This window comes from Vanellus vanellus, assembly GCF_965231255.1.
Source record: "Vanellus vanellus genome assembly, chromosome: 14".
Lineage (NCBI taxonomy): Eukaryota > Metazoa > Chordata > Aves > Charadriiformes > Charadriidae > Vanellus > Vanellus vanellus.
The window spans coordinates 9,014,450-9,028,952 of record NC_138919.1 but is presented as its reverse complement, the minus strand read 5'-3'; the positions used below and the strand labels follow the sequence as shown (position 1 = coordinate 9,028,952).

The window sequence follows — 14,503 nt, the reverse complement described above, 5'->3', positions numbered from 1 at the left end:
TTCAAAACTCCATGATTGTGCCCTTTGCTATCACATCCCACATACTCTGTCTGTACTACAGACAAGTATCAGCCTGAAGGAAAATATCTCTGTCTTAGAGTCTGCCAAACTGCAGTAACTTCAGTCCCCTCCCAGGCACAGTGCCCAGAGGAAGTTGTACAGGAATCCATGGTAGAAGATGAGAGGAGAGAAACTACAGATTGGATAAGGAGAGCGGGGGCACAAATGCATAACAGAATTATTATGACTTCCTCTTCTCCTGTGAAACAGGATAGCTTGAGGAACAGCCACTGACCATAGGGGCTCCAATGTAGTAGCTAATGATTCACTGCTCAGTGACAAGAAGATTGAAATGGCATTACCCCTGCCAGTGCAAACGGTTCTCCAGGGAGCGAATGCTCTTCACTGCTTGCCAAGGCTCTGCAGGACGTGCCCGATGAGAAGTGAGCGCAGAGAGACCAAACTCACAGGGCAGCCTTGACACAGATCCTCATGGAACTGACACAGCCTCCAGATTCTCTCAAAAGAGTTTTCTAAAGAGAATCCAGGTGAACAGGGCTCCAGGAGACATAACACACAGAGCCCAGTTTTGCTTCTGCTGAAACCAGTGAGAAAATTTCTATTTATATCAATGAAGTCAGGACTGCATTTTGTATTTGTAACTAAGAATGTGTCAGTCAGGCTTCTCTGTTATTTCCCAGGGAGGTCAGGTCACTGTCTTGCTCATTGGCGTCAATACCATAATTCTAAAACTTACTCATGTACTGAAAGGGGGTTAGTGGTAGAATTGACTGTTGATTCTTTTCTAGGTTTGGAATTTTTTTCTCCAAGAGATGAACAAAGCCATCTAAACCACTTCATAACGAGAATCTTTTGTTCCAATTTTATCAGTATATAAAAAACCCAATGTGTCTGTACAAAACCTCTTAAACCCCTAATCAGTAAAAGTTCGGATAAGGGAAGGGTTCAGGGCAATAAAAAGATCCTTAAACACTGCTGATGTTCTTACAATAAAAAATACCTTTTGCATTTTGGTACTGTTTGCAATCATTAGGCTTTAGCAATAAGCCATTTGGTCTCGCTGAAAGTCATTCATCCTCATTTAAGGCAAATTCTATTAAAACTATTTTGTCAAATATTCTGCCCTTTATGAACTGACAAAATGTTGACAATTAATGTTTCATTACTGATCCTGAAGGGCAACTAACATAATTATCCAAGGGTGCTCCTGCTGATTTCTCATAGTTCGCCCTCCAAGCATACATTTTTCATCTTTGAATTTTGAATGCATTTATACTATACCTTTTATGTTAGACAGCAGAACATGTTTCATGGAAATAAATTAGTGTTGTTTACTTATTGAGTCTCTGGGACTATTTTACTAAGTAAGACTTCTATGAAAATGGAACATATTCAGCTACAGAGGAAAAGCTCTTTGGGATTCAGGATTAGTGTGCCGAGTTCCAAACCTTCTTGTGCTCAGTAACTACAAGAAAACTCTGTAAACTTCATGCATGACACAGTACTTTGCAGTGCAGTGTAAGTTTTTAATCCTGTTTTATAACACACCCTTCACACACACACACACACACACATTCTGACAAGTGGTTACTCTGATGAAACCATGCTATGCAACTAAGGGATCAATTATCAAACATAGTCAAAAAAATTACAGAGTCCATAATCCCACAGGCTTTCAGCAGCAGTGATGATGTGTGTAGTTCAAAGTGTCCTACTTTCTACTTTCCAGGTCTAATGCATTTTTTCTGTAAAATATCTTTAAAGGAAATAGGAAAATTCATGAGCAACAGTCCCAAATGTGACACTTTAGCCTCATCTATAACTTTTTCAACAATTATTGGTTGGCACTGTAAACTGCATTACACATTAAGTGTTCGTTTCGTGCTTGGTGCACACAGATGGGCACAGAAATTTTGGAAGTCATTAACCCTCTGATTTATGAGTACTTTTATGAGTATTTTATGAGAGAAATGTCTGCTGACATATGCAAGTAGATGTGCAGCAGTAAAATCTTGATCCATAATAACAAATGTATTTTTTTGCAAGGTAGCCCCTATCCAGAATTAGCCAGACTCCTGCTACACTCAGCCCCTTTGGCTTTGATTAGATTGGGTGGGTTTGGTGGTTGTTTTCCTCATTTGTCTGTGTTTTGTAGGACAGGATGGACTTTGTAGGATACAAAGTATCGTAAAGAGACAATTATGTTCAGAACCATGGGACAAGTTAGGGAGTAAATTAGCTGCACTTTTTGTTGAGAAATCTTGAACACGTGCAGCCCACAGCTAGACAGAAAAGTGAAGGAAGGGCAAAACTCATGAAATATGATAAGGACACTATGGAGGCAAGGGTAGCCCATTAACTGATTTTATTTCTGTCACGAGATAGAAAAGTATATTCCATGCTACAGAATTCTGTGGACTTAGGAGACCAACAGTTCCTCCAGTTGTTGAGGAATATTTTAGCAGGAATGCACCTGGGGACACTGAAATATTTCCAGTTCTCCCTTTTCCTTCTTCCTCTGTCTCAGCAGCTGCCTGGCACATCCAGCTGTGGGAGGAGGAATTAGAAAGATGAGACAACGTGTAGATAGTATAAACTGGATTAGTCTCACTCTGCAAATCATTCTCCTGGCTCTTTGTGAAGTAAAACAAATCCAAGATACACCCTTCCTTTATGAGTTACAGGTGATGCAGGAATGACCTGGTAGAGATTATTAAGTGGTAGGCTCTGTGTTTAAGAAATATTTTGCAGAAGGAGAAAGATCAGGATATAGTATGTGTAAAAGTGGATAAGCAATGAAAACGCAGAGGAATTGTCTGTGTATACTGCTAGCCAAAATCACCCGTGACTTGTAGAAACACTAAGCTGTGTAGGAGAATTTTAGAGCAACCTGACTGCCACTGAAGCAGGTGAGTTTTACAACTGTGTTGTAGAAAACAGCCTCAGTCCTTTCTAGAAATTCTTTCTGATTTTCAGTCTGGGAGTTCTGTCTTGGTTTCACAGATCAGACACAGGCTGCTTATCCTCTTGAATTAAATGTAAATATATTAGCATTAATGATTATGAACAAGGAAAAAACCTAGAACTGGTATCATCCTTTGAATCAGTTGTCTTTGTTGACTACAATATTTTGTCAAATATTTTCTAAAAAGGTGTGGGATTCACAATTAGTGTTTTATTGTCACATTTGAATTTCTTGGTCACTCTCTTTTCAAAATTTTATACAGTTGGGTTTTTTTTCAAATGGAGACATGGAAAGAATATTAATTACATTCTCAATTTGAAGCCTGTCTTCCAACCTTCATAAAGCCAGCAGACTTGCTGCTTCTATAAAAAGAAATGTAATTATGTATATCCTTCAGTTAGCTTCTTTCCCACCTATCTTCATAGATGGTCTGAATAAGCCTAATCTGTTTTGTCTATTTTATCACCTGAAATAGATACAATTAACAATTTAGGAGAAATTACAGTAACACAAGGGCATCACTGTGAAAGAACAGCAGTGGTAGTTGGGCTATATAATTTCTGTTTGTGGCTGTGTGTGTCTTTTAATTATTTATTTTTTAAATCAGAATGGAAACATGATGAGACTGGGGGCAGTATCGCAAGAGCGTGATAGGCAGGGTCATAGTGCATTCCCGACTGACTGGAGAGGTGTTACAGTGATGGAGAGTTTTTATGGAAAGCACTAAAGTGGATTTGTGGATGTTTGTGCATTATGTGGGGTATTATGGAAGAAGGCCCAAAGGTGTGTGTTTGAACTACCAGATGATGGAAACAGCTATAATTGATGGAGGTTTGGATTTAACTGTGGGTGGTGTGGAGTAAACTTCAGCCCCTTGTCAGTCCCAACTCATGAGTCCTCCCTCATGCTGAAAACTCCTAAATTTCCAGTGTTGCTCTGTAGTTTCTGACTTGGCAGCCCTGAGCACCATTGCAACTTTCTAACTGTATTTTCTTGCTCTCCTGTGAGACACCACCAGTCATCTTCCATTCCATGAAGCAATACAGGAGGGAGAAGAATAAGGACATTCAGCTGTACCCCCTACCAAGTACCAGGGCTGTGTCCACCTTTGTTAGTCCAAATAAGTTTGCTTTTCTACAGTCTCTTGGTGCCATTCCAGAAGGAATACACAAGAGTGCACTGATGTCTCACAAGAACCAACATACTATCCAGTCTGTCTGTATTAGATATAGAGAGAGTTATTAAATCTCCATATTTTATAAAGCTGGCACAAAAATTAAAGAACAAATTGGCATTTACCTACTTTTTGACTAATACCTACAGGTGTATGATTAATACAAACACATCCTAACTACTCTTTGGTGACTGGAATGACAGATAGATGTCACAGGATACTAGCTGTGCAGGCTTTGCTGTACAAGGCAAATATCAATCAAATAGAAACAGAGAAACACATTTAATATTGCAACAGACATGTTTCAAATTATTATGTAAATATTAAAACATCATGAGCTAAATCATGTTCTAAGATGTAGCCATTCTGTTCTGTTAATGAAATCAGACTGTAAAGATGACACAAGCAGTTACCAGTAGATTAGATACAGTAAGTGCCCACAACCAGGGTTTAAATGCCTTTTCTTCCTTCTTTGTTCACCAAAGAGAAAAGATGACCTGGCTACAGGACCACTATCTATGTTATTGCAATCTATGGTAATTTTCTTTTTAGCTTTTCCAGCTTCTGCAACCTCAAAGACCATCTCTGTGTATAACAGCACTGGTTAACAAACTGGTCTTGAATCAGCCATCTACCTTCCCATGCTGCCAATAAATGCAAATGCAAAATATTAAATAGTGCATATTTTCATTGTTTGAACCACTCCCAGTGCTCAGCAGCAGAGCATATAAGTATATACAAGAGTGTCTTTCTGGATAACAAGGTTTTCAAGATAAACTAACTGAATATGGTGAAATAAGCTTTCACATGTCTCAGTCCAGGATCTCTACGAACCTGGGAACTATCTTTCTGCTGCTGAAACAAATCAGAGCTATCTCAGGATTAGATAAAATCACCCCAGTGGTGCTGTTCTGGAGTGCACTGCCATCTCACAGTAGCTTGCCTGGACATAATCTGTGTTACAACATTCACAGCACGAAGGGAGAACAAGTAAAGCTGGCTGCGAAGGCTTCATGCTACTGCTGAGTCTTGTGTTGGGAATCTCCAGCTTCCTCTTCAGTGCTGGCCTGTAAACAGGGCTCTTTTCCCCTCATCTCTGCTTCACATTCAAAAACAATTGAAAAGGTGAACCTCTGCAATATAGGAGTGTGGCAGTTTACATCCAATGCTGAGTTACCATTCAAATTAAAACAACAAGCAAATTTCATGGTGCACTAAATTGCATCTAAACATATCCTTTGCAGATTTCTGGCATTTCTGCTTCCTTATACTGACTGAAGCTGGGGCATTCACTATGAATTTTTAATTTAGTTCCAGACCTCATACAAACTGAAAGAGGAAGGAAAAGATCAGCAGAAATGTATCTGAGAAGTGCAATGTTCAAAAGGATGGTGAAAAACTGCTCTGTTTCTTTGTGGCTACTTCCCTGGTGTGGCATGCAGTTATTTAATCAGGTCATTAAGAGACCCTGCCGACAGCAAGACAGATGATTCTAAATGAAGCTGTGCACTTAGTAATGAGGACTGACCAAAATCCTTGAGTGCTCTGCTTCAGAGCAGACTCCCCAAGACTATATTGTAAAGATCATTTACTGATAAGGCTGTAACCACATTATTATTGTACAAGCCTGACAATTTATAAGCCTATGTTTGAAAACGCATAAGTTGCTCTGTACACAGTAAACTATCATTTTTAATGTTCTCCGCTCCTTGGAAATTCCCTCCTGTGTGTGAAGAGAAAGGCTTCAGTGTCTTGTTAAAGAGACACTTCTAAACAATCTGCTTCGTATTTTGCATGCAAATCCACTGGAGATCATGACACTCTCAGGTTGTAGGGCATCAGATCCGCGGGTACTGTGAGCCAGCTTAACTCCATTGATAATCTGGCTGAAGGAGGCCATGTAGAATAGAAATGTGCATGATGTTACATTTCATTGCTATGAAGTAACTCATCTTTGATTATAACCAGTAACCAGCAACACTTTCTGTACCACAGATAGAAGTTAACACAGAGCTCCCTTTCCATTTAACAAATTAAATGGAAATTACCTGACTTCCATGACATTCTTTCTGTACTGGACATAATCAGGATGTACATTCTCTTGTGATATGACAACACTCACATCAAAAGGCACTGACCAGGAAATGGCACTGCATCGTGCAGAGCGTTGTGCAGATACACAAGTTCTACCTCCTGATTTAAGACACAACAAAACATCAGAGTAAAAAGGGCAGCTGCATATGCAGTAATAAGCTTCTGCTTTTGTTAATACTATTACTTAGCATTTCATATTTAAAGCAATATACAAATACCAAAGGCTAATTGTTGACATTAGTAAAAAAGGAGATGATGCTTTTTCAGCTTCTTTCCAGACCTTCTGGAGGCTGCTGTCACCTTGCCATGCAATTTAGGACCTATGCTGTAAGGCAGTATTAAAGTAAATAGTAAGACCTATGTATTTTTAATCAACACAAAAGTGTGACCAGAAGTCAGTGTTAGTATTAAAAGAGGAAATATATGCAGAGATCATCTAAAACAGCTACCATAAATAGCGTTTTCTACAGTATTTTAAGAAAGTTGAAGCCTATGAGCAAACAGATCAAATAGCAAAGTCTTAATATAGTCATTTTCTACTTTTCAAAGAACAGACTATGGCCTCTAGATTATTTCCTATTCCATATTTAAATTGTTATACACAGAGAAATATTCTCATTTAACAGAATCTAGTGTGTAGAAGGGCAGCTCAGCAACAGAGCCAGGGTGTGGACACCTGGATACTTGGTTCTAGTCCTGCCAATAGCCCATTCTGGTCAAGCTGTGATTTGGGTGGAAGCTCAATGCTGAGCACATATTTTTGAGCAGATTGGGTCTCCTACTCAGCTTCTGCATTGCCCTCTGCAAAATACATGAGCTTTTGCCCAAAGCTTGTGTGACATAACCCTTCAGTCACCTCAACCTACCAGCTATTATTACAAGTGCTGCACTGTACTCAGCTCCTGAGCCCTGGAACAAAACCAGACATATTTATCAGAACAAGAAAAGGATATGTCTGTATCATGCCAGAGAACCTGCAAAACTGTTGCATGTGTCTGAGTCAACCAACTCAGTCAACAGTGATGGCAGTCTTCAATTCCATTTTAGAAAGTGTGGAGTTACTAAATCCTGAACCTATGCCAGGCACTGCAACAAAACCAACACTGCAACTGAAGCATCAGAGTGGGAGAGTTACACCCCTGCCATCAGCATATGGTAGACAATAACACATCCATGGAAAAACTGAAGCCAGAGGTGAAGTATGATTCCAGAACACAGCAGTATCTGAAAAGTCTAAACATAGTGAAAGCACTGACTAAAATCTGCTACCAGGATGCTGCAAAGCCATGGGATGTTAAAAGGCATCCAGGTGAGACTTCATGATGCACATCAAAAGATGGATGGTGAATCAAGAATATCAGCAACCTCAGAGTCAGCCAAGGTGAAGGTGTCGCAACAGATACACACAAAGCTTTTTTCTTCCTGTGACCTAATCAAACACTTGATGAAACTTAGAAAATATTTTTCTTATACTAGCACAGAGCTTTTTGTGACAGTCTGTTCAAGACTTCTTGCCTCAGTGGTTACCTGGAAAATTAGAAGGGGTTTACAAGCTTATTAGGTTGTAAAGAAGATAGTTCTGCCAATAAAAGAATAGTAACTAATATCTTAGAGAAGACAAGGTCCCACGGATAACTTGAATTGGCAGCTACTTATCTTTTTAACCACTGTTTCCATCGGTACTTTGGAAAGGTTATGTCAATTGTTACTTTCTGGAAAATTATTTCAAGAAAGCTCTTGAGCACACAGAGCATTTGTTGAGCTCATAAATACAGTGCAACCATTGAAGAAGTGAACTAAGTGCTGTATTCCTGTACCCTCTGCCTGAGATAACAAAAGGGAATAACAAGGTTGTCATCTGTGCCTTTCAAACGCAAAGCACGTTAAAGGCTACCAATATTTATGGAAAGCTATATATTAAATCCCAAGTAATAAACAACGAGGGGGAGCTAAGGTCCCAGTCATCCTTCCTCAGCCACCCTCTCATCTCTTCACTTTGCCTCCGCAAAATTTGCGGAGCGAGCAACCCATTTCACAAAAAGACACCGAAGTACCCGGAGCTGCACCGGCACGGCTCCAGCCCTTCGCTTTCCGTTCCCTCGACAGAAAAAAGCTATTTGTCTCCGACACAGCCCCCCCGGGAAGCGCCACCAGCGTCAGAGGGCAAAATGGTCACACAAACCTTCCTCCCCGAGAAGCCCAAGGCGGCTTTCCCCTCCTAACAGGAGCCCCCGCCGTGCGCTCACCGCCGGACGCGACGCCGGGGGGACCGCACCGCCGCAGCCCGCTGCCCCGGGCCAGCCGGACCCGCGCCCCCCACTCACTTCTCCCCAGCGCCTCCGCCTTCCACTCCGTCTCCTCCACTGCCCCGTAGCGCCTCATCGGTCTCTCGGCCCCAGCGCTGGCCGAGATGGACCTCCTCAGCTCCATTGCTGGGCCGGGCGGCGTGGGGCTGCGCAGCTCACTCCATGTCAGCGGGGCTGCGGCCCGACTGCCGCGGAGACGACGCGGAGCTCACCGCTCCTCTGCGTGGAGCGGGGACCCGCGGGCGGAGGGGGTGGGTGGGAGAAGGGGCGCTGCGCACATGCTCAGTGCGGGGCTGGGGCGGGGGGAGGCAGGGAAACAATGCGAGCCGTAACCCCTGCGGGGGGCCGTCACCCGGCACATGCTGCACACACGCCCCTCCAGGGCGGGTTGGTTCCCTCCCTCCCGCTTGGATGGGCAGACTGACCTCCACAAGGATGCTGCCATGCAGCTCAGAGCCCCTGGTTAGCTGGTTTTTGTCTCTGCCCATCCCTGCACCTGCGGTGGGCACTCCCATTGCTTAGCCGAAGAGACTTGGGCAAGCGAGAGTTAGTAAATACACTCACTGCCAGGGGACGGAAGGACTGCCCTTCTTGTGCCAGGTGCAGCACTGAGCTCATCTTCTGGCCTGGCAAATAATGGTAAAATCCACAGCCATTTGTGGCTTTTGCAGTCTAACGCGCCTCAGGTTGCTGTCCATGCAGCCTTTGGCTTTCCTGAAAGTCCTGCACTGAATGGCATAACACTCATTCCAGCATCATGTTAGCAAAAGCCAGAGGACAGCACCCAAACAAGTGATGAGATTTTGTATTTCTCATAACCATATGTATTTTTCATAAGCATGCAGCTTTGCTGCTTATGCAGCCTGCTGGGATTAAAAGAGAAGGAAATGACTACACAGGAAGCAGAAGTGTGGTGATAATTATTGCTGTTGTTATTAATTGTTATTAATTTTTTCTTTTATTGTAGGGGAGGTTATGTGGATAAAATCCCTGAATAGCATTTTACAGTTGGAGAGTACCTTTCCTAGTGAAATCCCATTGCTCTTTACTGTGTGCAGTATCATTTCTGACATACAGATAGTGAAGCAGGAGTTAGGCAGGTTGTTCAATGCCCCACACCAAATCAGAGTTTTAGTACTCCTTGCCCAATTTATAGAGTTACGGGGTATTGGTAATGCTGAACAGGTACTGGGTGCATGAAAGCTTGTTTGTCACCTACCTTTGCCTACAAACTTCACCTTGCCCTTCAATCACCAACGCTTCAGCAGTACTACCTTTATATTCAGTGATATACTTACTAATTGGACTGACGCACACTGCTGCTATACTCATGAACAATTTTGTTTGGGGGTGCTTCACATGTTGGAGGAGAGAAAACCTCCACATTGGCTTTAAAATGGAGCACTGAAAATCTCTGTTGTCATTTCTTTGCTTTTTATGAGAACTGGAATTAGCTAACAAATTAAAATTAGTTAGACAATGTTTTAGGAGGTCTTCAGGGCACTCTGATTTTTCTGTCAGCTGAGTTCCCCAGGGATATACCATGATTTGAGCACCAGACATGCTGGAAGAGCTCTTGTTGATTGTGCAATGCTCTATCCTTGCTGTTTTTGGCCTTTAGAGATGGAGCCCAAACAGAGCTGTGAGTCAAGCAGCAAAGCTGGTGGCAGCACTCTGCACAGCTGATTTTGGGTGACAGTGCAGCTGCTTGCTGGGGTGGGCTGGACTGACTCACTTGTATAAGTGAGGAACACAAATGTGGGAGGAACATAAGAGCCCATCTGGGATCTGGATGAGAATTGGACTGAAGGAAGCAGGCTGATGAGGGAGAAGGGCCAATTTTTGGTGGATCAGAGAACTATTGAGCTTCAATCCATCCCTTCAAGTTTTTCAGATAATTATAATCCAAATGCATTGTTTAGGAGATGGAGGAATGATCCTAGAAATGGTTGAATATTTAAAGCTCTGCATTTGTTAGTATGGGAGAAAACCACCCACTAGCTAAAAACTTGGATGCACGGAGTTTCCTTATGTAAAGCAAAAAAATGTGTAAGGTGATTTATTTTAACTAGGAGGTTTTCACCTGCCCATTTTGAAAAAGTCACAAAATCCAGTAAGGGCCTAGTCCTGCAGACTGTTAGACATAAGAGCAGGTATGTGGAAGCAGTCCTGCTGAGTTCATTTGCACAGAAGTTTTTGCAAGACTGGGGCCTAAGTACGTACCAATTATTTTGCTAGTGTTCTAAGATTAGCATTTTTGCTATTGCAACTTTGGAGCATTTTCACTGCTGCATTTGCAAGTAGAATTAAATTTCTCCCCTACTGATCATGTCCTTCAGTGCACCTCAGCAATACGTAGGCATTACTTCACTCAGAACAGTTGGTTTTCTTCTGCTGGAAGCACTGTTAAGGAAGAAAATATGAAAATTCAGGTCTCTTCTCACTGTTCATGAGATAATGCCTGGTAGAAAAACAGAGGTGCACTTTGCTCTTGCGGTCATTTCCCCTGACTGCTTTAGTTCCCATTTTTCAGTTAAGTCCTGCCATCAGGAGCTATAGCTGGTCAGCAGCAGCTGGTAAATCCACTCTCCTATCTGTTGCTGTTTGGCCTTCATTAGACATCACTGATGTCCCATGGCAGACATGACACTACAATAACAGGCACACTTTACTCAGGCAAAATCCCTAAGGGCAGTATGGCTTGTAAATCAGCTGGGGGAAAACGGTCTTTGCTTTCATGGAGCTTCTCAAGCATCTTAGATTTCTCAGCTTGAAGTTCTCAGAGCTCTTTTGCCTTTATGGGCACACCTAGTATATCAAAAGGCTTTTCTAAAGCTTCTTTGTGGGTCTGGGGCGGGCTGCAGTGAAGGTGAAAGTCAGAGTCACTGTTCTTTGTCAGATAATACAGTCATTCTAACAAAAAAATAACAGAAAGTGTTAAAATTCTGCCCAGGTTTTTCATTGATTTATCATTATAATAAAAACCTACAACTCAGCTGATGAAACAAAATACAATTAAGTGGATTATGCACAGTATTCCATTTTGTATGCATAAATACCCAGATCCATATCTAGAAGGGACAGAAGAGGCACTGTGCTCATGTAAGTTGATTGCTTGCATAACACAGGTTGCAGGACTCCTACGAATCTGTCCTATAATATTTTTTTATACACCAAGTCTTGTTTCAGATCATTTCTGTGGTGGAGGAGTTTCCATAATTCCTTAATATTTGATGTCATGGTTAATCTTACTTCCTGTGAAAATACCTCCTCTTAATCTTCACCTCCGAAATCTTAGGGTTCTCTGTAGTTCCAGAACCTTAGAATTTCACCAGTTACTGCCGGTACCCTGTGCAACCTCTGACCCCGCATCCCACAAGCTGTTTCAGCAATGTGTTACGAGCCTGGGGGGTGTCAGCCTCCACACGTTCACACTACCGTGCTACAGCCTCTGCCACCTCCAGGTGTCACTTCCCAGGCATATGCGTGGCACAAAAATGTCCTGGCACAGGTGAAGATAGAGCATGAAAGGAAAATGTCTGTCTGTTGAGAAAACCTGATGGTCAAATAGATTTTAGAAGGCACACAGCTTCATGACACTTCCTCCACTGCATGATCCTGTGCAGCTGAGTTGCTGTGGGATGAAGACAAAGAGGGTCACCATTACGCTAAAGAATCTACATAAGCCCTTAACACAATAGGGTTGTTGTAGGGCACCATTCACATAAAATAATCCCTGCAATACGGGTTTTATCTGTGCTTGAAATTCAGCCAACTCACAACTTTTTCAAGGACCCCACTTTGCCCTATGGCACGGGTACAAATCAGTGTCATAACCTACCTAGTACAGGGGTTATCTGAGGCTGCTGCAGCCAGAATCCCCACCACATACTGATATGCCACATGGCCAGGGTGAGCGCTGTGGGTAAATGGACAAAGCTTCACTCAGCATAGTGCTTACCAGTGAATGAGGATCTGTGCAGCTCTTGTTATGACCAGTCTACATAGACAGCTTTACATAGTGGGGGAAAATTGTTCTGTGTTAATGTCCCTACTCTGTGTCATAACACAGTATGAGCTTGGCTGAGTAAATGGGATCTTACTGTATCATGAATTCCAGTTATCACAGAAAATCAGGACTGTGTCATTCTAAGTATTTCTTACACATTTGTATTATCATTCTCCCTAAAAGACCTGTATTAGGCCAGAGTAAATATCATTTGCTTTTCAAAGAGTCATAATTAAATATGATTTAATTTAAAAAAGGGGAATGGGATAGCTAAAAATTACAGGAAGATCCTTGATATAGAAAATCCTTGCTGTAAGCTTCCACATTCAATTTTGAGCTAGTGTGAAAGAGTTCTCAGAAGCCTGGGCTCTGCCATTGTGCACTTGGAAGAGGAACTGCTGTAGCATAACCTGTGCAGAATGAGGGCCAGGATTCATAGGCCAATGCATGTCCTTATAAAATTGTTCCATTTTTTATGAATCCTAGATCATGTTTAGTTAGTGACTTTTTTATACTTATTTCCTTATTTAGAATTACAGCCTTTCCATATATTAACCATTAATTGAAAAATATTTTTAGGCTAAAGTAACTTCATAAATAATTCACAATAGTTGCAGTAAAGTAACTAGGATGTTCCACAGCTACCCTACATCTCTGTCAGGATAGAAAAGTGCATCTATGGCTTAAAAGCCATGTGTATTGCAGGCAAGCAAGGCATTCTAATGAGCTTGTTAAAAGGCAAATGAGGTGCCTTGAATTTAATGTCATGAGTCTGAGGTATGACAGTGATCCAAATATTTGAGTGTTTAAGTATTTCTACCCCAACACCTATTAAATGTCATCTTATTCTGATTTTTTAAGTTTTTAATAATGTTGCCATGTGAAATATTGTATGAATGTAGTGCTGGTTTCTGTGTGTCATTAACAGTTTCATCAAAGATGCACCCAGAAAAAAAATTACTACATATTCAACTTACTGTTTCTCAAAAGCTGATTTTCTAGCAGAGATATGGAAGCAAAAGACAAGTATTTAATGGCAAATTTTAGTGAACGGTGTGCCACTAATTATGTGTTAGATATGACATGCTTCACAGTGTCTGAAGTACCAAAGTACTTCATGTCCTAGAAACTGTTTTTCTAGGGAAATTTTCTATTTTTTAAAATCTCTGCATATTGCTGCTTATGATTTGACTTCTGTGCAATAAATGTTAACTGACAGCACTGGAGCTACAACATCTGACTGCTTATCTCCTATCCAAATTTGGAGATCTATCCTGTGAACCTGGGTCTGATCTAGCAAATATTTAGATAAGTCTAAGAAGAAGGAGTACTTAATTGCTTTTCTATCTCAAATCAAGGCACAGCCTTGCAGGACTGAGCTCCCAAAACACAGTCTAGGCTGGATATAGCTTGTTAAACGTTTTACCAGTTCAAAATACGGTTCAGGTGAAACTGAACTGATAAATCAATGGCCTATGCTCAGCTATGACAAGTTTTTAAGTGTCTGACAGTCATGTCTGTACCTGTACTGAGCCTATTTGCAAACGTTCCTGGGTGGTGAGTAACAGAGACTACTAAAGCTGGCAGACTACTTTCCACTTATTTAGATTTATCTCAGCTATTTTCAGTATAGAAGGTCAGAAAACACAGCACGAATTCAGGAGATGCAGTAGCAGAAGAGACAGGGCATATATGTACTAGGGAAGTAATATATGTTACTAGGGAAGTAATCATGCCCCTGTACTCGGCACTGGTGAGGCCTCACCTCGAGTACTGTGTTCAGTTTTGGGCCCCTCACTACAAGAAGGACATTGAGGTGTTGGAGCGTGTCCAGAGAAGGGCTACAAAGCTGGTGAAGGGTCTGGAGGACAAACCTTATGAGGAACGACTGAGGGATCTGGGGTTGTTTAGCCTGGAGAAGAGGAGGCTGAGGG

At 41.7% G+C, this 14,503-nt stretch overlaps 1 protein-coding gene across 1 annotated transcript in view; it reads right to left on the bottom strand.

Annotated features, from left to right (window-relative positions):
• LOC309677623 (bMERB domain-containing protein 1) overlaps nt 1–8,684 on the bottom strand; it is a gene marked incomplete at both ends in the record, with an annotated part of 52,908 nt that extends 44,224 nt beyond the window's left edge. The window contains one exon of the mRNA XM_082490468.1: nt 8,579–8,684. Within this exon, the coding sequence (XP_082346594.1) occupies nt 8,579–8,684 (106 nt within the window). The remainder of the gene's footprint in view (nt 1–8,578) is intronic.
• Between the last annotated feature and the right edge of the window lie 5,819 nt (nt 8,685–14,503).